General features: G+C 45.4%; 1 protein-coding gene across 4 annotated transcripts in view; it reads right to left on the bottom strand.

Annotated features, from left to right (window-relative positions):
* Positions 1-27,527, bottom strand: part of RPS24 (ribosomal protein S24) — a 443,924-nt gene that overhangs the window by 343,858 nt on the left and 72,539 nt on the right. Inside the window, exon 5 of one of the 4 annotated variants that reach the window (XM_061180048.1) lies at positions 20,382-20,518. The exons of the other annotated variants lie outside the window; for them this stretch is intronic. Coding sequence (XP_061036031.1) covers positions 20,387-20,518 — 132 coding nt within the window. The 3' untranslated portion in view covers positions 20,382-20,386. Of the gene's footprint in view, positions 1-20,381; positions 20,519-27,527 lie in introns of those variants that run through there. 4 annotated transcript variants of the gene reach the window in all.

Genomic DNA, 27,527 nt, shown 5'->3' on the forward strand with positions numbered 1-27,527 from the left:
AACAACTAGGCCCGTGAGCCACAATTACTGAGCCTGCGCGTCTGGAGCCTGTGCTCCGCAACAAGAGAGGCCGCGATAATGAGAGGCCCGCGCACCGCGATGAAGAGTGGCCCCCACTTGCCGCAACTAGAGAAAGCCCTTGCACAGAAACGAAGACCCAACACAGCCATAAATAAATAAATAAATAAAATGTTAGTTTAAAAAAAAAAAAGAGTAGAGTTGGAACATCATTGCATCTTCCTTGGCCAGACCCGCTGATTTTTACACCCCACAGCCTGTCTTCACCCTCTGCCTCCTCTCTCTTCACTGCCTCCATCAATTGCACCTGCCACCCCTTCACCTTCTCATCCCACTCCTACTAGAGCCCCACACCACCCCAGCCTTCCCCAAACAGGCATAGAAGAGATGTAGGCTGTAAGCTCCATGGGGGAAGAGATCACATCTATTTTATTCTCTACTATCCCCTCAGCCTCTAGAATAATGCCAGAATAGAGAAGGCATTCAATATTTGCTGAATAAATAACTCTTCTTTCTCTCATATCAGATCCAATCCATTAAAATTCCCATAGGCTCGACCTCCAAAAAACATCCAGAACATTTATTAGAATGGCTGAATTAAAAAGACTGACCACACCAAGTATTGGTAGGGATATGGGGAATTGAAACTCTCATACGGTGCTAGTGGGAAGGTAAAACAGTACAATCACTTTGGAAAACGGTCTGGCAGTTTCTTACAAAGTTAAACATATACTTACCATATGATCCAGTCAGTCCACAGCTATTTACCCAAGAGAAAAGAAAGCACAGGTCCACACAAAGACTTGTACACAAATGTTCATAGCAGCTTTATTTGTGATAGCCAAAAACTGAAAACCACCCAAATGTTCATCGGCAGCAGAATGGGTAAACAAACTGTGGTGTATCCATACAACGGAATGCTACTCAGGAATAAAAAGGAATGAACATGCAACAACAACAGAAGGAATGATGCATGCAACAACATGGTTGCAACTCGAAATAATAATGCTGACAACACCACTAATTATTAGAGAAATGCAAATCAAATGGACAAAGAAGATGTGATATATATATCACAGTGGAATATTACTCAGCCATAAAAACAAATGAAATATTGCCATTTGCAGCAACATGGATGGACCTAGAGATTATCATACTAAGTGAAATAAGTCAGACAAAGACAAATACCACATGATATCACTTATATGTGGAATCTAAAAAAATAATACAAATGAACTTATTTACAAAATGGAAACAGACTCACAGACATAGAAAACAAACTTACGGTTACCAAAGGGGAAAGGGGAGGGATAAATTAGGAGTATGGGATTAACAGATACACACTACTATATACAAAATAGATAAACAACAAGGTCCTACTGTATAGCACAGGGAACTATTGATATATTCAATATCTTGTAATAACCTATAATGAAAAAGAATCTAGGTATGTGTGTGTATGTATCTGTATAACTGAATAACTTTGCTGTACACCTGAAACTAACACAATACTGTAAATCAACTATACTTCAATAAAAGAATAATAATAATAATGCTGAGTAAAAGAAGTAGAACAAAAAAAAGAGTATACACCTTTTGTATGATTTCATAGACACAAAATTCTAGAAAATGCAAACTAACCGATAGTGACAGAAAGTTCAGTAGTTGTCTGGGACTTGACTGGTGGTGGACAAGATATGGTGAGAATGAGCAGGGGGTGGGGGGATACAAAGGGCACAATGAAAGTTTTTTAATTATAAATTCATCCATTATCTTGATTACTGTGATGGCTTCATGAATATATACATATGTTAAGACATCAAACTGTACCCTATACATGCAGTTTATTGTATGTCAAATATAGCTCAATAAAGCTGTTTTTTTTGAGGGTTTTCAGTTCTGTTTTGTTTTTTTAATATCTAAAATCCAACCATTTCTTGCCACCTCCACTGCTAGCCACTCTGATCCAAAGGCTACAGCCACCTGGATGCCTCACTCTGTATGCCCCAGCCCTGCTGAAATTTCTCCTGTACCAGAATATTCCATCCTCTCTGCGGCAGATGCTGTGGTTCCTGCTCACAGATCCACCCACCCACCCCCGGCTACTTTGCTGATTGGCTGATGACAATTCACAGCTGCCCCTCTTCCAGAGACTTGCTCTTGGCTGAGCCACGTCACCTTGCCAGGGAGGTTACAGCTCCATCCCAGGGACACTGACAGCCAATGACTACTTAATATAGGGATACAAAAGTCTAGCCCCCTTGCTCCAAGAGCAGATGATTCCTGCTGCAGAGCCCCACCACCACGCGTCAGGCCAAAGCTAGACTATCTGCAACCACAGCCTTGCTCAGCTTCTTCTTTCCTATCCTAATTTACTCCCCACCCCACCCCAGGTTGTACTGAAAAGCACTCCCTGAATAAAGCACAGAAACCTGAATCCCTTCTCAGGCTCTGGGAACCCAGCCAAAGACAGGTGGTGCCAGGGGTGGACCTAGGAAGCAGATCTAAGGATGGGATTCTGGGGTGGATCACTCACAGCCAGGTGGCAGGTAAGAGCTGGGAGTCCAGAGCATGGGATAGCTGTGCACTTGCTGACTTTCGCCTGTGGTGACTGGGATGGGACACAGGTGGAGGGGGAAGCACAGACTCATGAAACATCTGTAGAGTTTCAGTGATACAGAAGAAAGGGTAAGTATATGGGCCATCCAAGTGGCTGCTGCCGAACACTCAATGCTTTGAAGAGAGAAAATGGCAAGCTTGGGACAATCAATCATTAATTTAAAGCAATTATGAGAGGCAGACACCTTCTTCAATGGCATTTAAAGAGTTAGAGAGACCCTCACCTCCTGCAGTTGGACAACAGAGCTAAAACTAGACCCAAGACACAACTGTAAGAGTAGCAGAACTTTGGAGAAAGTTGCTTTCTCAGGCCAAGCAAATTTCATACACCAAGTCAAGGCCCTGAGAGGAAGAAGTGGGACCCTGAAATTTGGGATGGAGACATTTAAGTAGATACACTTGAACACCCTGACTCCCCATTTCCCCTGAACCCTGGGTCTGCTGAAAAGGCCTACTCCCCTCTGCTTTAAGTCTGTACAGAAGCCTCAGATGAGGCAGATGGCTTAGGGGACAGTGCTAGCCCTCCTCAGGATGTGCCCCCACCTCCTTCCCTGGCCACCAGAGCCATAACTAGGACCAAACTGCAGCATGGCTCACTGGGCAAGTGCTCAGCCTGCTGAGAGAGAGAGAGAGATTATACACCAAAGGAGCTATAAGACCCAGCTAACACGAACCAGCAGAAACCTGAAGAGTATATCTGGAAGTAGGATGCTGAAGGAGGAAAGCTGAATGTAAAGCTGGATTTAAAAGTTTATTATTGCCATGGAGGCACTCCTATATCACAGGATTTAACACCCTGGCAAAGAGCCCTAGAGGGTGGTTCTGACGTGCTGCTGGTATGGCTCTTGGAAGCTGCTGTCACACACTGTAGGGGAAGGGGTCCAAAGACTCAAACGGGACTACTATTCGACCAGCAATGGAGGACATATGGCCCTTAAAACCTAAACCATTTACTCTCTGGCCTTTATAGAAAAAAACTGCTGACCTCTGATGCATGGGGTTGGCCAATAATTATAACAGAATGTTCCCAAGAGCTAACAAGGTTATTGTTTAATATGTAGAATCGAACTAGATGAAGAATGGATGAGCCCAAAGCCAAGATTAGATACTCCAGTGGAGATTTACATTCCCTTGCCCAGTTTCCAGACTTGAGCCAGTTCTCAGACCCAGAACTCATTAACTGATCCCCATAAGACAGATCTTGAAACATTATAGTAAATATATATGGTAGTCATTCCCCACTGGAACTATGATCATTTACTCAAGAGAAAGGAGAATTACAATGGGGAAATGGAATATCCAGACCATTTGGGGGATGTTAGATACAGGATCTAAGCTACCATGGGTATCTTGAGACCCAAAGTCCCATTATGGTTCCTTCATTTTAGTAGAAGCATTTGGGGGTCAGATAAAAAATGGAGTCATGGCCCAGGATCACTGGTCACTTTTCAGTTCCCAAACATATAATTGGAACATATCTACATAGCAATGATTCCTTGACAAGTAGAGTAAAAGCTCTTTTAGTACAAAAGGCCAAGTGGAAGCATCTAAAGCTGCCCACATCCCTGGACCAAGATGGCAAATCAAAAACATTATCACTTCCCAGGGGAATGGCAGAGATTAATGTCATCCTCAAAGACTTAAAAATGCAGAAGAGATGGTCCCTATCATAGTTCCCACTTAATACACTAGTCTGGCCTCTGTTGTGGCAGATAACAGTGAACTACTCCAAGCTTAACCAAATAGTAGCCCCATTTGCAGCTTCTAAGCTGTATGTGGTATCTTAACTAGAGCAAATTAGCATAGCTGCAGGTAAGTGGTAGGCAGCTTTTGATCTGACAAATGCTTTCTTTCCCATACCCAGCAGAAAGGAGGACCCAAAACAGTTCACATTCACATGGGATGAATAGCAGTATCCATCCACAGTTCTCTGTTCATCCTCTCACAGGACTCTGTTCATTCTCCTTCATTCTGTTATAATATATCCAAGGGGGCCTGAAACATCTAGATATTCCACAGAACATCATTGGTCCACTATATTTATGACATCATGTAAATCAAACCTTTATGAGTAAGCAGTAACAAGTATGATAACAAGTCAGATACAGGTGCCCGAGGTGGGTGCAAAATAAACCCTACAAAGAATCAGAAATCTTCCAGTCGTTGTTTCTGGAATTTCATGGTCTTGGGGATGCTGGGACACCCATTCCGATATAAACAGCTAGTTATTGTACCTTGCACCTTCTACCAACCAGAAAGAAGCACAATGCTTTGGAGGCAACATATTTCACACTTGGGAATAATGCTCCAACCCATTTGTCACGTGATACAGGAGGCTACTAGTTTTGAGTAAAGCCCAGAATACGAAAGTCCCCTGCAGTAGGTTCAGGCTGTGATACAAACAGCACTTCTACTTGGGCCATATGATATAGCATACCTCAAGCAACCAGAGGTATGTGTGGTGGGAAGGACATCTTGAGGAATCTCTGGCAAGTCCTAACAGGAGAGTCACAGGCAGACTTATGGGATTTTGCAGCAAAAGCTTGCAATCGGCAGCAGAGAACTATATACCATTCCAGAACAACTCCTAGCATGCTAACTGGTCCTGGTAGAGACAACAGTTTTTGATCATGGGACACCAAGGGGCCAGGAGTCCAGAACTACACACTGTGATCTGGGAATGTCAGCAATCCATCAGAAGTTGGAAGTGGTACATCCAGGATCAGGTTCAAACAGGTCCAAGGACAGAAGTAACTGAACAAACAGGAGGCCCATACTCCATGTCACCAAACATATTTGCACCAATGTCTCTCCCTCAGCTCACACCTATGGTCCTATGAGAGGTTCCCAAAGGCCAGGTGATGGAGGAATAAGGAGCCCAAGTTTGGTTCACAGATGTTGGTACAAGCAGAAAATGGACACTGTTGCACTACAGACCCACTCAGGGGACCCTAACAGACAATAGTGAGGAGAGATCCTCCCAATGCACAAAGCTTCAGGCAGGGCATCTGGTCATCCACTTTGTGTGGACAAAGAAGTGGTCTGAGGTAAGGACATATGTAGACTGATGGGAAATGGTGAACAGCATGGCTTGTTAGTCAGGAGTCTGGAAGGAACAAGATTGAAGTTCAGGGACAAGGAAGTCTGAGGTAGAGGCAAGTGAATGGGCTTATCGGAGTGGACACAAGGTGTGAAGATCCTTGTGTCATATGTTAACACACACCAGGGATCAGCCCCTGTGAAGGACAAGACAGGATGACTTAGCCAGGCAATGTTAGCTAGCCTCGGTTCTTGACCACCACCAGTTTGCACAACGTGCTCGTAAACAAAGTAACCATGGTGGCACAGACTGAGTTATGTATGAATGCAACAGCATAGGCTTCTTCTCACCCAGGTTGATCTAGCTACTATCACTGTTTCCTGGGTTACTAGATCAGCAGGCACAGGAAGAGTTTCCATACTGTCTGGGGTCGCTGGCCCTGATCATCATAAGGAAGTATGGCTTGCTTCCATATAATGGGAGCATGGAGAAATGTGATTGGAACTCACGTGATCCACTGGATTGTCTCTTGGCATTTCCATGCCTACTGTTATCTATAAGTAGCAGGTATACCAACCACAGCCTGAGGAAGGCATGGTAACCAGGTGCTCAGACCCCTTAGAGAAGAGTGACTGGGTCACCCCACCTGGCAAGCCACCCAGACCAGGAAAAGTGCTACCCAAGATAAGAAAAAGCTAAAGTAGATAGAAGAGGAGGAAGATAATGATGATCAATTGTGGCCTTGAGACCAGCTACAGCAATAGGGACTGTAGCTTGTCCCACTAACCCTCCTCTTGTAAGTTTCCCCAGGAATTGTGACCATAGAATTCTAGAGAAGCTGGGACCAGGTGGACTGTACTGAATGTGAGAATCAAGAGGATCTAAGTGGTGCAAGTGGGGGGCTGTGGGAGACATTGTCAGTGCCCAGCACAGATGCCCTTTACCTGGCCAGGATACCCATCTCCCAACTGCTGTGAATGTTGGCTACTAACAGTCACAGCTGCCCCCCTTCTCCATAGAATTGTCCTTGGCTGGTGGGAGCTGCTTTGCCCAGAGATTACACAACCCCAGAATGCAGTCCATAGCCAAAGCCTGATTGGATCAGAAGTATAAAAGGTTGCTCCTCTTGCCTGAAGCGGGGACACTTTGCAGGATGGTTTACACTTCAGGGCCCCATCACCACCTTGTGGATCAGACCTAGGGAAGATTTGACCTCAACTTTTTCACTCCCTCCATTAAAGTATTTCCTAAGAACACTCCCTAATAAATCACATGGACCTGAACCCCTGTTTCAGGCTCTGCTTCTAGGAAACAAGACCAAGACTTTCTTTTGTCTGTGTCTTATGCATCATTGAAGCCTCATCACCCAGTATCATTATGCCTAGCAAAAAATAAATGCATGCATGAATGAATGGAACTGGGGCAGCTCAGAAGTCAAATGCTTGGCCAAGGTCACCCACATCTTAAGCAGCCAAGCCTTGAACTTGATTTGAACCTGAACTTCATCTTGATTTTTTGAGGCCAAACTCTGGCACAGTAGTACCTGAATGAATGAATGGCAGAAGGAATTCATGCTTAAACAAATGTCCTCTAGAAAAAACCATTCTCGGTTCCTATGACTGACCCACTGATACAAACGACTCCAAGTTTTGAAAGCTTTAGGGAGACAAAAACCAATATTTTTGAACCCCTGCCATGTGCTGGGCACTTTACATGCATTGCATTATTTCATCTTAATAATAATTCTTTCCTAAAAAATTGATTTATAATGGCAAAGCAAATCAGTGCTTGCCTGGGGCTGGGGGTGGGAGGAGGGGATTGACTGCAAAGGGGACACAAGGAAACTCTGGGGTGATGAAAATGTTCTAGACTTTGATTATGCTGGTGGTTATGTGGGTGGTGGTCACATGGGTTACATTTGTCAAATCTCATCAATCTGTACACTTAAAATGGGTCTATTATATGTAAATTATCCATCACTAAAGTTGATTAAAAGAAAAATAATAATAATTTTTTTAGATAGATTTTATTAACATCCCCATCTTACAGATGTTCAACGGGTTGCCAGTAAAACAAAGATATCAAATGCAAGTGCCTACAAGGACTAGGAAGGTACGAAATAAGCAAAGGGGCCCCAAAGGTCCTTCATTGCTCTGATCATCAGGACTGTACCAAGAGGCCTTCTCCTCCCCTGCCCCAGACAGGACCTCCTCTTACCCCACAATTTTCATGTCCACAAGCCTGGAGACATCCTCAAGGCTTTGGGGAGGAGGGGAGGTTTTCTCACAGCTTCCCGAATCTAGTTTGCTTTCTCCAGGGACAGGCGGAAGAGCATTAGAGGCCAAAGAAGGAAAGATTCCTAACCCCTGACATTGTCATCATTCCTCATGCCTTCTGGACATCCGCGTGCTCTGATCTCTTTTATCCCTCAGCTTGGCAAGGTGGGTGTTACTACCTATCCGACAGGTGCAGAAGCCAAGGCTCAGAAAAATTCAATGGCTTGCCCAAGGTAACTCAACAATGTTGCTTGAGTTTCCTGAGATTTCATCTAGAGCTCTTTTTACAAAGGCACACCATGTACAGAGCTGGAGCAGCCACATTCAGCCCTCCAGCCCAGGGACGACCAGCCAGCATCATATGCCACGTGTACTTGGGAGCCACAGAGGGTTCTGCAGGCCCTCCTGCCCTCACCTTGGGCCCTCTGGGAACCCCTCTAAACACAGCACTGGATGTGCTGGCTTCCACTGTGGCCCTGCTATCTGTCCCCAATCCCTAGTCTGTACTGACAGGTTCATTTGCCTCCTGAAAACCTTGGGCGTTGAAATGGCCGAGGAGGACTCTGTAATCACTGACTGCTGCTGTTGCTAAGAAACAGGCCCTTTAAATTCAATTTACAGAAAAGATAGAGCGAGCGAGCAAGTGAGCGAGAGCAAGAAAGAGATGCTTGAACATCTGGTTCTCCTCCCTGGCTGTCTCCGGTGACTGTGAAAATGAGATAAGTGCATTCCAAGATGGATGCTGGCCCTCTCCAAGCCATTTTCTGACTTTTCTCTAAGCTAATGTTTCAGATCAGCTCTGGGTTTGATGGGCTGGAGTGTGGGGGAGTGCCCTTGTGGGAAACTTGGTGGGTGTGAAAGAATCCCAGTCACCTTGTCTCCTCCAGGAACGACTCAGATGCCCCAAGACGCTGAACTAACCTCGTACTTATATCTAGGCCCCCCCATCCCACTTCCACCCTCAGAATAATCATTCCGCAGATTTGTATAATCCTCTTCAGCTCACTCAGGATTTTCACACATGTTACGCTAGCTCTTATGGAGGAAATACTATTTTCTGCATATCACAGATGAGGAGGGAAGTATGGCAGTTAGAAAATGCACCTGCACCAAGAGAGGAGGGGGCATGAGTCCGATCCCCAGCTCTGCCAACAACAGGTTCAGCTACTCACTTCCCTCTTTGGGCCTCAGATAACTCAGCTATAAGCTGCAAGGTAGGGTTAGATCATGATTTCCCATAGTGTGTGCTGCAGATCAGTGTTCCATGGGAGGTTACTGGGTGCTAGGTAAAAAAAGAATTCTCCGGTCAAACAAGTTTGGGAAACACTGTGTTTAAGTTGGATAGGTCTCACTGCAAGATTTCTCAGACCCTTGAATGCTTTAATGTGCTGTAGCAATCTCCCAGAGCAGCTATCTTGGCTTGGGTTCCCCCAGAAGCAAGCTGAATATACCAGGATTTGAGTGCAAGCAGTTTATTTGGGAGGTGATCCCAGGGAACCCTGGCAGGGAAATAAAGACAGACAGAGAAAGGAAGGCAGCCATGAAGGAGGAGTTACCAAGCAAGTTACCTCCATGGGCAACAGGGGCTTCATCCCACTGAGGATCTCTGGGAGATGGTGTGGGACAAATGCCTCAGAGTTATCCCACCAAGAGCAAGGGAGCTGGGGTATTTACACATCAACTGTGGCCAGTCATTGGTTCAGGGCTGCTCCTGCTGGGCTGGGGAGGGGTGTCATTAATTGTCATTAAATGTCCAGTACTTCCTCTTGTTTCCCAGGCACAAGAAGAAAGACCTTAGACAGGGCTGCAGATGCTGGCAGCTGGAAGTCCAGCCCAGTGCCCTGGCTTGGCAGAACCTGGGAGAGACTTTTGGGGCCCTGACAGCAGCTACTATGGGGGAGAGAGCTGCAGTTTCCAAGGCTGATTCAGTCACAAAACTCTGAGGAGAACAGTTCCCAGGACTCGTGTTCTGTGGAAGCGTCCATGGAAATATCAAGCTAGGAGCTCTCCAAGGGGTGGGCCGCTCTACAAGTCTGAGGCAATAACCTTATAATGACCAAAGAGTCATATTTGCTCACCACCTCCCAAAAGCTGGACAGATGAATCCTCACAGACATGAGACAAGTTTGCCTCTGATCTGCTCCCAGTTCATCCTTCAGCACATTCAACCCAATTTCTGAGACCCTGCCCCCTGACCTAGGTCCTAGTCTGGACCATCCCAGCCTGACCACACACCCATATAGTAAGCTCCTGCTACGATATGCAGGCTTATCATATGCCTACCCCCAGGAGTAACCATCTCCTCCTGGGTTCCTTAGGTTGGCTGGAAACAGGGAAACTATTTTAGAGTGCCCCCTCTACTCACCCCTCTCCTCCCACTGGCCGGCTGGACCTCCAGCCTGATTTTTGAAAACCAAATAACAATACTTATTCCAAGAGAGGTGGTAGCAGGGTGGTTAAGAGCATAGGTGCCCAGAGTCAAATTGTACCTCTACTACTTAACACCTGTGTGGCCTTGAGGAAGTTACTTAATGTCTCTGTGCCTCAGGTTTCTCTAAAAGGAATGATAACAATACTTCCCACATAGAATTATTATTACAATGTGTTAGTTATTACTAGAATGTAATGCACGGTGCCTGGGGACAGTAAGTACTCAGGAATGATGTCATTAAGACAGCCATATGATAGCAGCTAATGTTTCTGAGCTCTTATCCTATGCCAGACACTGTGCTAAATACTTTATGTGTATTAAATCATATAATCCCAACTATCTACCTACATACCTACCTATGCTATTATCCTCATTTTACTGATGTGGAAACAAGGTTCAGAATAGCCATGCTGCTGGTCCAAAGTCACTACATGGGTAAGCAACCAAGAAAAATCTTTTATGTCTCCAGGAATGGTTGCCTGATGGTGGAATCCTGGGCAGTGTGAAGCAAGGTGTGGTGTGGCTCAAAGGCCACTGGGGGTGACTTCTAGATGTTCAGGCCATGGCCAGTCCTTTCTCTTCCCTCATCCCAGAAATCTACAGAAAATACATGGTTCTCCTTGGGCCCCAAGATAAATGCCTGATATTTGGAAGTAGAATCTTTCCACCTCTGTCCTCTCTGCCTGCCAGAGCTTGGCCTGTGCCATATGGCCCTCTTCTTCCAGGAAACCTTTTACGATCCTTCCCACACCCAACTGCAAGAGGTCTGCCTCCTTCCCTATTAGAGTACTACCTCAGTGTGACACTCCTTTGGTATTATTAACCTCCTGACACCTTCTTTGTGTAAGTCTCTTTGCGCATTTGATCTCGTGAGCAGATATGGCTACCCCACACAGGCAGAGGCATTGCCTTAAACCCTAGGCTACAATGCCTAGCCCAAGTGGTATCTGTCACAGGCACTCAGTAAAGAGTCAAGCATCCTAACACTGAGTGGGAACTGAGAAATCATCTCTCCCTGCATTTTACAGCGAAGGGCACCAACCTGTTTCAGTCACCCAGTCAGGAAGTAGAGGAACCAGACTCATACCCAGGACTCTTGACTCCCAGGCTACAGCTCTCACACTGACGACCTGGAGGACTGTCTCCGGAATGATCTAGGATACTGAACTAATAGGTAATATATCCAACAAGGGACTCCACCCACACACCCACCCCCGACCACCACCATCCATCAGGACACTGAGTCTCCCTCTGGCCCGCTCACTCCTCTTCTTGTGATTTCTCTGCAATTACAGCCCAGTATCTGTAGGTCTGCATCCCACCCATGAGACTGAAATGTCAGCCATTAGTCTCCATTCTCCACACTCTTAAATAAGAGAGCCAAGATTAATGAAGCATCGTCTCTCAATCAGAAGGACATTTCAGGCTGTGCTTTTTAAGCCCAGTGAGTTGTACAGATGAATTAATACTGTTTGACCTTTTTATTTTCCACGGGAAGATTTGTGGTGCTCCCCCTACCCCTACACTGTCTGAGCTACCCCTACACTTGCTCCCAGCTACTTCGTTCAGCAGCCGTGAGTGTGGTTCCAGAGGGAGGGTGTCACCTCTCAGCACTGTGGGCAGATTACTCCTGGGAGTAGTTGGGTGAGGGGAAGTAGGTCGATGTAGGTTCTAGGGGCTTCTCAAACTCAATACACCCGCACCTAACAAAACACAAGAGACCCACCTCCCTCAACGGGCAGACAGAGGAGGGCCCCCAACAGGCAGGTTTTTCCGAGCCAAGTCCTTGATGTGTAGTGGAGGTCCCAGAGCTGAGTCTGGAGCTAAGCCAGGGCAACATTCAAAACAGCTAACAACAAAGTATGGCACGAGCACCGACCAATCAGGGCAGACGCCCACCGTGAACGACCATAAGGCCAGCCAGGCACACCCCAGGGGCTATCAGCTGTGGACAGAGCATTCATTCTTCCCAAGAAATGAAGAAGGTTGGGGTGTTGATCCAGAGAGACAGAAAGAGTGAACAAAGAGGGAAGAGGATCAGGTAACACAATGGAAAGCTAGAAGCCAAGTCATGGAAACAGTCAAGGGACAGTAAATAAAAGAAAGAAACACCTAATCTTAAATCTTAAGTTGTCTGTGTTTTTGCAATATAAATCACTGCTTCACAACCCTTCAATGACGGCTTCTGCCCACACAAATACCTTGAGAGAATGGTGTGTCTGTCTGTCTGTCTGTGTGTGTGTCTGTGTGTGATGTAGCAGGGGTGGGAGGGGTATAGGGGAAAAGGCTGAATTCTACATCTGATCTCCCACATTTCTGGACAGGAAGGCTTTCTAGAGTAGGGGGCATATGAGCCTGACCTTAAAGGATGAGTAGGAGTTTTCTGGTGTGAAGGGCTCTCTCCCCTATGCTTCAGAAGCAAATCTGTTCCTATTTCTACTGAAGTATTAGCAAAGCTTTGTCACTATCTATACACATCTTTCCCTTTAGGATGTGAGTTCCTTGTTGGAGGGGTCCTGTTTCTTTCATCCCTGTATCCTCAGCACCCAGTACATGCTCGGCCCAGAATCATTGGCCTGTCTTTCTCACTAGGATATAAATGTATTCAACTAGGACAGTGCTGGAAGGCGAAAGAGAGGCTGATAATAATCATGATGAGGGAGAGTCCATAAGTAAGATGATGCTGATGAAGGCTATGCTCAAGATAGAAAGTTCCAGAAGATGAAACTGTGGCTGTTGGGTGGTTGGCTAACAATTTCTGGTTCATTCTCTCTTATTTCCTGAGTGAAACTTGTAAATGCTCCGTTTCCATGTAGACCTCATGTCCACTGAATGGACCAGTGTCATCACACATGCAGTTACACACACCCACAGACACACACACAAACCGATAACAATAATGAGGATGATGATATGAGTAGATCAGCGTTTGTTTCCAAGGTCAGAATCGTAATATTTGAGCTTAGTGGTACAAGTTTCAAAAGGAAGCCAGTACTTGCATTTTTGTTTATTCATTCAGCCAACAGAGCACCTCCTAGGTGCCAGCAGCTGTGCTAGGTGCCAGGCTTAAATACAGTCCCTTGACATCAAGGAAAGAAAGCAGTCACTTCATACAGGAGTCACATGAGATTTTTCTCATTTGAGACATGTCATAGGAGCACAGAGAAGGAAAGGAGGAATTGTCAACTAGCTGAACCTGGAAGGAGGGTGGGATCTGGGCAGGAAAGGGAGCAGGAAGGGAGTCTTGGGCAGAGCAGGATCACGAGTGATCGCCTGCTTTTCCTTGTATTTGGTACTGCTTTTATAACTTGTTAATAAATATTTTTCTGCTTAAAAATAAAAAGCAGGGGCTTCCCTGGTGGCGCAGTGGTTGAGAATCTGCCTGCCAATGCAGGGGACACGGGTTCGAGCCCTGGTCTGGGAGGATCCCACATGCCGCGGAGCGACTGGGCCCGTGAGCCACAATTGCTGAGCCTGCGCATCTGGAGCCTGTGCTCCACAACAAGAGAGGCCGCGATAATGAGAGGCCCGCGCACCGCGATGAACAGTGGCCCCCGCTTGCCGCAACTGGAGAAAGCCCTCGCACAGAAACGAAGACCCAACACAGCCATAAATAAATAAATAAATTAATTAATTAATTAAAAAATAAAAAGCAAATAGCATTTAGAGCCTGGAGCAAGATACAAAAGTTGTAGCGAGAGATGAACCACAAAAAGGGGGTGCCCTGGGGAGGTGGCTATGCTTACTGCCTGCAGTGCCCTGTCAAGGAATCTGGACTTTATTCAGCATGACTCCATGGAGGGTTTCTAAGCTTGGTGAGAAGGGAACGGAGGCCAGAGTCAGGGAGCTGGCCATTTCTTTGAGGCTGGGAAGACCTGTTTCCAAGGTAAGCTCCATAGTCCACCCATTGTTCCCAGGGCACCGCCCTCCTGCGCAGACATTAGCGTTTGGGCTGTGTGAGGGCCAGGAAACACTTCACTCATAAAAAATCATCCTTCTCCTCATTGTTTCCCTTTTCCAATAAGAAACAAAAGCCTCTTGTCTCTACCCACGGTTGTGTCACTCACGTGTGGCCATCCTAGTGAGACCAGTGAGCTGGGGTGGTCTCCACATAGATGCCGTGTTAGTGCAGGGTGGAGGGGCAGAGCCGTCCCTACACCTGTCTGAACCCACACCTGGGCAAGCTTTGCATTTCCCAACAGGACAAGGTAGAGCACATCGTCAGGAATGAGTGGATCCACTCAGGAAAACTCCTTGCACTAAAGACAGAGTTAGAAAACCAACCAGCAGGAGGCAAAACCCATTCATAACATGAACAGAACCCAGCCACTCGCCATGCGCCTATGGTTCACTCACAACTGAAACACCCAATCTAGATGTCTGTCTTATTTGGAGCCGCTTTTATAGCTTGTCAATAAATATTTTCTGTTTGAAAAAGATGTTTTGACTTCCTTGCAGGAACGTGTACTCTCCTTATACCAAAAAAACTAAAAGCTTAATGATTAAATTCTTTAGCAAACTGATAGAAATCCAAAAGGGAAATATATTCTGAAACATGCGAAAACAAGCCTACACACACACACACACACGCACACACACACACACACAACTCACAGCAGCACACAAGCAACTCCCCAGCTCATTCTCCAGAGCCCCAGAAAACCTCCCTGCCCTTGGCAGCCAGGCCATGGAGGGCCCCCCCAAATCCCCCACCATCTGGCATTTTTGTCTGCAAAGCACAGGCTCTTCTACCCTGGGCTGCCTGCCCACCCTGTGGATGAGGCCAGGCACTGGCGAGGGCTGCCTGGGCTTTGCCTCCCTGCCATGGTAACCACACACACACACACACACACACACGCACACACACACGCACACACACACATATACACACACACACACACACACACATTCCCAGCCCTGCCTGCCTCCTGGCCCTGCCACAGTGGGCTCAGGCCAGGCCAGCTTTGCCTGTCAGCTCTATCCTAACCCCACCTTCCCCACACACAAGCCAAAAAGGTACAAATGTCAGGGAGGGGGCCAGGGAGGGAAGAAGAAGCCATGGGGCAGCAGCAGGACTGGAGGGAGGAAGCAAGGCCCTGAGGGGGGCATGCAGGCAGGTGGCAGAGAGGGCCTCATTTGCTGGACCATCTGTCCTGAGTGAAGGAAAGGCAGCCAGCTCTGCAGGCCAGGGCCCTACTATACATACACTCACACATGTACATACCCACACACACATATATACACAACTACACACACACATAGACATCCACCCACGCACACATACCCACAGAATCCTACACACACAGAGATACACTCACACACATCCTCTCCCACATATGCACACATAAATGTACACAAATGGCAACTGCACACACATACACAAACATGCATACCCACCTATATGTAGTCATATACTCATACCCGTGCATACACCCAGGCACAGAGATAAACATAACCATATGCACACATGTGCTTAAACTAACACCCATATGTAGTCAAACATGCATGCACAGACTTCTGCACATAATCACATACTCCCACATGCCTACATTCTCTCTCACATGCACCCACACACCCGTGCACAAATACATCCACAGCTCTTTCCCCATTGTCATCCTGCCAGGCTTTGAGTCCTCTGCCTCCATTCTCTGTGCCCCCTTCATACTCCATACCCCTTTCAACCACCCAGCAGTCCTTCAAGGCCACGCCAGACTGCCACTCTTGTCAAGAAAGCAAGGGGTGGCAAAGACTTGATGGGTAAGAGTTTAACACCATGGCGAGAAGTATTGATCACAGTCTTGTTCTGGGGATGCTTAAAATGGAGGGAGAAAGAGAAGGCAACTAACACAATCAAAGAGGGAAGGAGGGGACAAGACCAGTACTTCCAGCTACCTCCAAGGCCTGAGGCACTGTTAACACACTACTTGATTGTCGTACGGAAGATGATAGGGTACACAGATTCAAGGCACTGAGCTGGTTTGAGTCTTGGCTGTACCACACCCTGGCTGCATGATCTTGGCTTCTTAGAATCTCTGAGCTAAGATGGGGGTCACACCTTCCTCACCAGGGTACTGTGCAGTCTCACGAGATCACACCTGGACTGTGACCACCTGGTGCCTGGCACACGCTAAGAACTCAATAAACCTTGACTATTTTACTCTCATTAACTATTGTCCATATTTCAAAGCTTTATTAAAGAACCGTAATCCAGGTGAGGGCTCCAGGTTATTTCAAAGTATCTTCTATTTTGAATGAACCAAAATGGTGTCCATGGGCTAGACTCTTCAATCAGTACTGCCTGGTGGTATTGAACATCCACTGTTACCTGATTATGTTCCCCACATGCAGCCCTGGAGGAGGAATAGCCTCTGTTCCCAGAAAGCTTAGCTTCCCCTAGAGAAGAAAGAGAAGTTTGGAAGCAAATACAATAAAAGGAAATAGATGAAAAATGAAGAAAACAACCCACATCCACTTGCACATAAGGAAAATGACACTCGGAGAAGCAAAATGAAAATTTGCCCAAGGACACACAGCTGCATAAAGGGCAGAGCAGGAACTTGAGCTCAGGCTTGTCTTGGTGTCAAATTTCATGCTCTTTCCTCTGTACATAAGTGCTCAAGCAACTTCACTTTTAGAGCAAATATAATCTCTGGCAGATTGGGTGGTGGGTTCCTAGCAAGCATGGTCTAAACCTCTCAGAGTGACTCAAACTTGATGAAAATAAAAAGTCATAGAGAATGGATAAAGAAAATAAAATGAGAAGTTTTAAATTTCTCATCCATAAACAAAGCAAAATACATAAACAACCCAGGAATGGCCCTCGCAGGAGATAACACTATACATTTTTACAGAAGGACTTACAAGACCTGAATAAATGGGAAGATATGCCGTATTTCTACGTTTGAAGACTGACTATGAAGAAAATGTTCATTTTTCCAACTTTACACAGAACTTTAACCAACTCTAATCAAAATCCTAAGGGAATTTTTTTTGAACTTCGAAAAATGAGTCTAAGTTTCATATGGAAGAATGAATAAAGTTGGGCAAGAAAATATTGAAAAAAGAAACAGTGATGGAACTAGGCATACTGGATATGAAAACTTATTTATACATCTATAAAATTTAAAACGTCGGTATTAGTGCAAGAACACACAGATCAATAAAACAGTATATGTAGCCGGAAACAGATATTGGTACATGCGAGAACTTAATATCAAATCAAGGATGCTTCACAAACCAGTGAGGACAGGATGGATGATTCAATAAACAGACCTGGGGAAACTGGATACCTGGGGGAAAATCCTGTTAAGAGTCTCACTTCACAGCATATATTCAAAAAAGCAAACCTAGGAAGAAATATAACTGAATATTTATCTAACTTCTCTCTAAACACAACTACAAATATTGGGAGGAGCCACAGTAGAAAAGAACAAGATTGAACTATGTACAAATCTGAAACTTCTGAAAGACAAAAATCAACATAAGACAATGGCTGCAGCTGGATGATGTGTACAGGGAGGTGTTCATTATTCTTTTCACTCTGCTTTTGTGTATGCTTGAAAATGACCATAGTTAAAAAGGAAAGTTTTTTAAAAACATAAATTTAAAAGGCAAACAACCATAGGGAAAAATACCTTTACCACCTGTATGGCATATAAACATCTTTAAGGTGTAAAGTGCTCTTCCAAAATGACTAACATAAGCATCAACAGACAGGAAGTGATTGTTTGTGGATCACCCTCTGAGCATCCAATCCCCCTTCCTTCTTCCTCACAGTCCTGGGTTTCTATTGAAAATCCACAGGTTCTGGGGATGCTGACTCTATCCCCAGCCCTGAGGAGATCTTGTGACCTGGCTACACCAATCAATGCATCCCATTCCCCAGCCACTGTGATTGACTTGGAAGGGGCATGTGACCAAGCCAGCCCCAACAGGATGAACCTCAGGGCTTCTAATAGGAACAGGGACTGAGAAGTTCCTTCTTTCCTGCTGGACTTTAATGGATCCTCAGAAGCTCTGGAAGAACCCTGGGTACTGGGAGTGGTGAGAAGTCTCTCCGAAATAAAGCCAACACTGGGAAGCTGAGCCAAGAAGAGATGAGAGAGGGGAGGGCTCTGTGATATTTTATTGACTCCTGGACCAAGTTTCACCTAAAGCTATACCTACTCCTATATAAATGCAAATGGACAAAAATTCCATTTTTTATGGGTTTCTATTACTTGTAACCAGAAGCAACCAAACTAAAATGAATGAGCTGAATGAGCCTGAATGTGTAGAGATCTCCAAGCACGCCCCCCAGCAGAAGGCAGACGGCAGATGTGGCACGTGCTCCACAGGTGGGCAAGGAAGCTCAGCGAGCGCTGGTGTGGGTAGGCTTCCCCTCACTCGGAGGTTCGGAAGGTCTCACCTACGCTCTGGTTCCAGGCTCCCCACAGCGCCCTTCTCTCTCGCTCTCTCTGAGGGAGTAGACTCAGACACCACTTGGGCCCCCGGAGTCACCACAGCAGGCAGCCCTCCCTCAGTAATATAACTTGCTGTGCCCAGGAAGGTGGTGAAACATCTGGGGGCAGGTGCTCTTGGGTTATTTTACTAGGGATCCATAATATGCAATCTGAAGCTTCCTTCTCCTGCCCTGAGTTTGGAAAGCAGATCAGAGACTCTTCCAGCAGAATGCAGCCTCACTGGGGTGATCAGCGTTGCATAGGGGTGACCAAGAGCAGCGGCCAACTTTACCAGCCATCTGGGTGGGACGTCTTCAACTTCACAGGGCCAGAATGGAGCCTTCTCTATACACCCAGAGAGGACCAAACTCAGGGGCAGTTAAATCAAGACACCTGTTGGACAAACCCAGTGGCCAGGTGTGCTCATCCACGGTGGTGGACCTTCCTTTTTAGACCTGGAATGTCCAGGCCCATATACAGGGTGCCTCCGGGCATCTCAGTCCCCGAAGTGGCCTAATGAGCATGATGTTGGGGCCAGTGAGGACGCTGATCCTCCCCCAGGCGTGGGGAGGCCTGACGGTGTGAACTGCCCCCTGCACAGGGTCTGTGCTGAGAGGCCAGAACCTCAATGCCCCACCTTCTGTTCCAGGCCCCTGAACTCTGCCCCAAAGTGTATTGGCCAAATTTGCTTCTAGAAAGCCCACTTTTTAAGACAGCTCTTTTCCATAATCACTCTTAACTTTTTTTATAATTATTTATTTTCCTAGTTGTTATTTTTGCACTCTAATTCCATTTTGAACATAATATTTGATAGAGACGAAAGCATCTAACAAATGTGTTAAAATGTATAGTATGAAAATGACCCCCCCACCTCACCACCCAACTTAGAAGCTAGACCATCACCAGTAAGGTGTATCCACCTATCCCATCCCCATACTCTCCCCCACCCAAAGCAGCCAAATCTTGATTTTTGAGTTTATCATTCATTTATGTTTTGCATAATTTTTTTCACATGAGAATGATTTAAAAAATTGGAATCAAACTCTGTGTAGTCTTCTGTAGACTTGCTTACTTCACTTAATATGTTTCTAAGATGTATTCATGTTGTTCCAAATAGCAGAAGTTTGTTCATTTTCATTGCTGCCTTATATTCCTTTGTGTAAATGTCTTCTAATTTAGATATCCTTTCACCAGTCTACAGACATTTAAGATGTTTGAGTTGTTGGGGGTTTTGTGCTGTACCAAACATGCTCCTAGAAACATTCCCGCATGCATCTCATGGTGCCCACATGCAAGAAGCTCTCTGGGCATTGCTGGGTCAGTGTATATTCAAATGTTCAGTTTCACAAGATAAGGTCTAATTGCATTCCCACATTCTCCCTTTAAGTGTGTGGTTACCTGTATTATTATTCCCCGTTACTCACTCCCCAACCCATAAGGGGACTGATTATAAATCTCTCCTGATATCTGTGGCATGCAGTGTCTTGCTATAGAGGACACCTCCCTGCCAAGTGACTTGCATTGACTAATGGAACATGAGAAGAAGTGCCAAGTACCTTATCTAAGCAGGAACTCTAAGAGCCATCACAAGGTTCCGCCTTTGCTCTTTTTCCCTCTGCCATGAGATTCTCATGTCCCAGATGGGAGCTCTTCCATCAGTCTGGATCCTAAGATGAAGATACATGGAGCAGAGCTGCAACCAACATAAATGACAAAAGATTTTGAGTGAGAAATAAAACTTTGTTGTTATAAGCCATTGAGTTTGGGGGCTGTTTGTTACTGCATCATAATACAGCAAAACCTGACTGATACAAGATGTTCCACTAATATTTATTGAGCATTTCCCATATGTCGGGCACGTGCTGGGTTCTGTGAAAGCAATGATGCCCAAGAGAGACAATGTTCGTGGCCTCATGGAGTTCAAACTCTACCAATAAGCATCAAGTCCCAAAGGCTCTAGAGATTTCCTAGTATAACTCTCAGGGACAAACTCATTAGTTAGGACTCTTTCCACCAGAAGCGACATGCTTGATAAAGAAACATGTTCACTGATTCTCAGAAAGTCCAGAAATTACACTTGAAGCTGGGATAGATCCAGAAGCAAATAATATACCCAGGGCCCATTCTTTCTATTCTCTCTGTCTCTCAGCTCTGTTTTCCTCTGCGTTTATCTTCATTCTCAGACAGCCTCTTCTCTCGTGGTGGCAAACTGGCCACCACTAGATCTAGGGCACTCCTTCATAGCTCTAAGACCACCAATTCAAACAAAGGTCCTGGGCCTGACTCCCAGAGCCAAATTGGGCCACAAGCCCATCCCTGAACCAATCATTGTCCAGGGAGATTAAAATACATTTATTGGCCCAGGCCTGGGTCACATGCCACTCCTGGACCTGGATGGGATCACCCTACCCAAATTATGTAGGTCAAGAACATGGTAGGGGTGGATGCCCTCAGGAAAAATTAGGGCACTCTTACTAGAAGGGGAAACAGATGCTGGACAGGCAAACCACAAATTTCCCTAAGCAATTTCATTCCCCTTAACAATGGTACACCGGAACCACAGAAATTGGCTTGTGAGAGACAATTGTATATCCCTTCCAAACTCCATATTCAGTGGCATCGCATTGGTGTGAAATCACCACCATGAAAGTATTTACATCATAGGAATAGACAAGCACTACACGTCAGGGCTTTGATTTTCCCAGAGGTTGTTACACGTTTACTAACACACCACTGCCCCAACCCTAAGTTTCCTATTGGTTATAGTTCCAGCTCTGCCCCCTGTCACAGTGTCATTGGGACAAGTCCCTGGCCCTCTCTGGGACTTGATTTTTCCCAATTGTAAAGTGAGGAAGTTACGCTCACTCCTTTTGAAGGTATCCTCCATCTCTGACGTCTGTGAGACCCTGAAGTGTGTGTGTGTGTGTGTGCGCGCGCGCGTGCGTGCGTGCATGCACACATGCACGGAAGTTTCTATTTGCTTTCTCTGCATCATAAATCACAAATGCAGTCCTTGGCTATAAACTCCAGTATAATTTGGTGAGCTGTACCTCTTGACTTGGGCTATTAAATCATTTTCCCTCCAAAGGTACACATGTTGTGGCATAAGGAGCAAACTGCTGACAGATGGTGGAGAAAATTCACAGGCCCATAATTGAGACTTATTTTCATACACACATGCCAGTTTGAAATCTAATTGCCAATAAAATAATACTGTGATACTGCCACATCTAATACCTCCGCCACTCTCCAAAGTTACACTTGAATCCACTAGTAAATTCTAATCTCCCAGAGAAAAATATTTCCCGCTCTCCATCGGAAAAGCAGTGCAATAAATCCAAGTACAGTAATTCATTTTCAAATGTGAGCCTCCTTTCCCTGGTCCCCAAAGAGCCCTCACTTGGCTAATGTTAGTGCCTGCCTGAGAGCTGTAGATATTCTTTGTTTACTTGACAGAGCACAGATGTGGCTTGGCGAGTCTGCAATGAGATCTTTAGCAGAGAAATGCTCTGATGGGCCAGGTTCCTCCCCCTTTTGGAATGACCCAGTACCATGCTTTGGAGATATTTTACCCCAACTGTGGGAAAGTGGCCAGAGACCCAGCACCACCTGCTGAGCAAGGGAAGGTAGAGGAGCCCCGATCTCCCCTCCCTGCTTTTCTAGGTTCACCCTCCTGATGAAAAGGTTTGAGGATAGATCGATCCAGATCAATTGGGGCTGTAAATAAAAAATGGGCTTTCAGTGGGATGAAGGCGCGCAGGGGCAGGGTTCATTTGTGTCTACTGAAAAACGCAACCTGTCACCCAAACCACAAGCCTGCTGCTAATAGCAGTAATAGCCATCCTTCACACATCAGAGCTTTGCCTGGTTTACAAAGAAATCGTTATTGCGGGCTGAATCTATGCCAGGTCTGTGCCGAGCTCAGAAAGGGTGTGGTAAATACAGTGAATATGGTCCTTGCCTACAAAGTCTTTACATTAGCCCTGGCAGGTGGATTATTATTTTCCCCATTTTACAGACAGTAAACTGAGGCTCAGAGTGGCTAAGTAATTCTTCCTTCAAGATGCACAGTGATTAGCAGTGGTGAGATTCAAACTCAGATTGTCTGACTTAACTCCAAGTCCAGTTATTTTGTAACAAGGATTAAGTGAGACTAACTACGGAAGCTCTAAAAAGTTCAGTTCCCTTTCTCCCACCCCAGCCCTACCTCCACCTGTGGTCTTAGTTTTTCCACCTGAGACCACATCTTTCCCACCTCCCACATACAGGCCTTTAAATATTTGAAGATTGTTATCACAGTCTCCTGAGGCTTCCTTTTCCCATGCAAAACACACTCAGTTTCTTCAGAAATTCCCCAAATCATCACCTGACATCTAGATCACTACTTCTCAAATGGTAGTGAGCACAGGAAGCATCTAGAGAATTTGCTGAAGTGCAAATTTTGACTCAGGAGTTCTGGGTGGGGCCTGAACATCCGCATCTCTACCCACCTCCCAGGGGATGCAGATGCTGTTGATCCATGGACCGCACTTTGAGTAGCATCCACAGGGCATAGACCTGCACTGTCCAATATTGACAGCCACTGGCCACATGGGGCTACTGAGCACTTGAAGTGTTGCTAGTGCAACTGAGGATCTCAATTTTTATTACACTTAATTTTAATTATTTAAATTTTAAATTTAAAAACAAAAGCAGTATGAAATACTTTCCCACTAAATACACACTTCTGTTTCGGTTTCACTTTGACCATTGAAAATTTAGAGTCTGAACTGAGATGTGCTGGAAGTGTAAGATACACATTGGATTTCAAAGACTTAGCACTTAAGGGGAAAAAAAGAATAATATCTCAGTAATAATTTGTTTATATTGATTACATGCTGAAATGATAATGTTTTGGATAGATTGGGTTATCTAAAATATAATACTGGCTACTAGAAAATTTTTAATTTTAGACAGATAGATAGATATATAGATAGATAGACAGATAGACATGGCTTGCATTATATTTCTGTTGCACAGCCATGGTCTAAATCATTCGCCAGCCTGACCACTTTTTTTTTGGCTGAGCTCCATCTTACCAACATTCCACTGATACGTGGTCTAGACACTGTACTCAAACTGATACCACCTGAGGTTTATTGGGTTGTTTTGCATGAGTTTGGGGGGCAACCACATCACATCCACCCCTGTGTCTTTTTGGCATGACCTGACATTCATCCAGCTCTCCTCTAGCCCCAACATGTATAGTCTAGATTTAGCATTGTTAAGACAGTACAGTTTTCCCTATTCAGTCTCTCCTGTTTGCTTCAGCCCATTCTTCCTGCCACTAAGGGTCTCCCTTGCATCTTGATTCCATTATTCAACATATCCTTGTCAGCTTCACAGCTCCCTCATATTTGGTAAGTTTGTCTTCATGTCTTAAACCAGAGCAGCAATTAAATTGTTAAAGGAGAAAGGCCACATCTAGAGATTTATCTCAGACCCCCAGAGCCCTGCTTCCAGAACGACAGCAACCCATTCATCAACACCCTTTGGGTACCACACTTCACTCTACCGTCTGTGCTATCCCCCAAATCCTCTTCTTCCTCTATCTGTAGCAAGGTAAAAGAGCTTGCCCACAGTTCAGCTGAAATTCCATTTCCCAAAAACTTCCGTAGGGAAATAACCATGGATGTATGAGAAAATACAGCCAAAAGGAAGTTTGTAACAGTGCTATTTATAATAGAAAATAGTAAGGAACAACTTCTATGATGTCTACAACAGGAATTGGTTAAAAGGGAGTATGGTAAGTCCACCTACTGTAATGATCTGCATACATTTAAAAAATGATGTTATAGAAAAATATTTAACGACATGGAAAATTGTCCTCAATATATTTAAGTGCTAAAAGCATGTTACAGAACAGTATGTAGAGAACGATAGTGTTTTTAAGTATGTATTTATATTAAGTTGGAAAAAGACTGGTGCAAAAATATATCAAAATGGTAAACATGGTTGTCTCTCGATGATGGAATTGAAATCACTTTTATTTTCCATGCCAACTGTTCTGCTTACATTATCTTGTTTAATACTTGCTGCAACTCTGTGGAATAGGTAAAATCATCTTCATTTTACAAGAAGACCAAAACCAAAGCTCATAGAAGTTATCGAGCCTGTTCCAGGCCCCTCCGGAGGAAGCCCAGGGCCATTGGAGATCCAGTCCCCCTGGCTAAGTCCAAGGCTCTTCCGCAAGACCCACAGTCTCCCTCCTATGGGGTAGGGCCTGGAGGGTTCTGTAAGTATGGGATATCCAGATTTCAGCCAAATGTCTGATTACAGCCATTCCTTCAATCTGTGCTTTAAATCTACTCCCCTCTCACCTACTTGAGGACATAGCTTTAGCCATCTTTCCCCTCTCTCCCATCCATCATATGCCTCCTCACTACTGATCATTCTTTTCAGCATACAAACATGCTCTTATTATTTATTTGTTTATTCATTCATTCATTGGTTTATTTATTAAAAAAAAACAAAACAAAACAGCCTCTCTTAACCTCACTTTTCCCTCCAGGTACTACCTCATTTCTCTCCTTCCGTTTAGAGCAAAACTCCTTGAAAAGGAGCACAAGGGAGTATTCAACAAATGGTATCAATTTTTAGGAACCCCATCAAACATGGAAACGAGATGATAGGGTGGCCAGCTTTGCAAGACACAATTATCTCATTTGCTGCTCAGAGCCAACGACAGGACATTCTGCCATTTTACAGCTGATGCCCACTTGCGAGGAACAGCTGAACTGGCAGAAGCAGCTTCAAACCCATGGCCCCTGGTTCCCAGAGGGCATCTACAGAGAGGATATGAAGAGGCTCCCAGGACCCACGCCCCAGGACACACACCGCCTCTTTTAGAAGAGCAGCAGTGACGGCTCCTCCCCAGGATGAGTATCAAGCCCAATCCAGCCTGTTGTGTAAATCATAAGAGTATCATCATTTCATGCTTTCTGAGCACTTCTGTTACCTGCCTAATGTAAGCGCATAGTCTCTGGCATCAGACAGACCTGCATTTGAACCCTAGCTCTTACCATCTGTGTGACCTTGGGAAAGTTTTCTAACCTCTGAACCTCCATTTCGTCAATTGTAAATAAATCGTCATGAATCAACAGAAACGACAAAAGCACACTGAAAACTTGGTGCCTAGCACATAGATGTCCCTAAAACCGTACTGATTAACAGTAGCTATTGACCTTCACAACAGCACTGCACTTCAGGGTAGTGTAGTGGTAGGGTCCCTTTCTGTGGGGACTGGCCCTCCAGACAAATGCCACCTTCAATGAGATGTTTCCCTTTTGGTCACCAGCCTATCCCCTGTATAGGGTGAAGCCTCTAGTCTCAAGTCATACAGAAGAACACACAACTCTGTTAGAGTACAATGGGATTAATTCCCATGCAAAAGCTACCATGGGATTATAAGAGCACATTAGGATTGCAGTGACATAATTCAAAAGGATTCTAGGGGGTTGACTCCTAGGTACTCAAGCTTGTGAAGACTTGGTTATCTCCATAAGAGCATGGCTACTCCCAGGCAGCCCCATAAAAGCGACGCCTCTCCAGGGCACACAGTGCTGTCTGAGATCCTGCTATTACACCCAGTGATGGAACTTCCCTCCTGCCCCTGAGCACACATGGTGGACACAGAACTTTCTCTGCAGAGACCTTCCAAGATCAGGCCCCACCATCATTGTGTGCCACACCCTGCCTGGAGGAGTAGGCCTAGTAATTCTTTGCTCTCCCCGGGGATGGGGCTCCTCCCCATCTTCCTCGGCTACATCTAAAGGGGCTAGAATCTGCAGCAGTCCTCTGTGTTTGCTTTACTGACATCTGGGGAGGGTATGTTCTCTGGGTGAGGGCCAACTTGGTTAGAGGAAAAAGGATCTGATCTTGGTTTCTCCTTTGGACTAAGAGAGAATCCTCTGACTCCATGCTTGAGAAGGAGAGGTCTACCCCTCAGTGCCCACAGCCACCTGCAGACCGCTGTCCCCTTACAAACTTTCAGGAAAGTCTCTTGTTCCTGGCATTCCCCAACCTCATCACCATCTACCATGTTTCCCAAATTGTGTTCCACAGATACTAATCCTACAAAATGCTTCACTGACTAGAGGTTCCATGGTCCCATATGTTTGGGAATCACAAATCCTATACCTCCATCCTGCAGATTCACCAGATACAGAGATGTGTTAAAAACTAGAATTTCGTAGTAAAGATACCTGGCATTTCCCAAACTTCCTCCTCCACAGAACCTTTGTCACAAGAACGCCTATTAACATTTGATTGAATTGGAACTCAGTGGAACACACTTTGGGAAATATTCTACCAGCCTATGTGACACTCTCTCACTCTCCTAGTAGCCTCACCACCTGGCACAGATTCTCCTTCTGCTTGCCTCCTTTCCTCCACAGCCCTTCTCCATTTTGCCGCTTCTTCAGGTGTAGTAGAAATGACTTTCTACTTGCTCAATATCCTTTATTCTTCTTCTGATAAAAATACCTGGGACTTCCCTAGTGGCGCAGTGGTTGAGAATCCGCCTGCCATTGCAGGGGACGTGGGTCCGATATCTGGTCCAGGAAGATCCCACATGCCGCGGAGCAACTAAGCCTGTGCGCCTAGAGCCCGTGCTCCACAACAAGAGAAGCCACCACAATGAGGAGCCCGTGCAGCGCAATGAA

Source organism: Eubalaena glacialis, chromosome 1, assembly GCF_028564815.1.
Source record: "Eubalaena glacialis isolate mEubGla1 chromosome 1, mEubGla1.1.hap2.+ XY, whole genome shotgun sequence".
NCBI lineage: Eukaryota > Metazoa > Chordata > Mammalia > Artiodactyla > Balaenidae > Eubalaena > Eubalaena glacialis.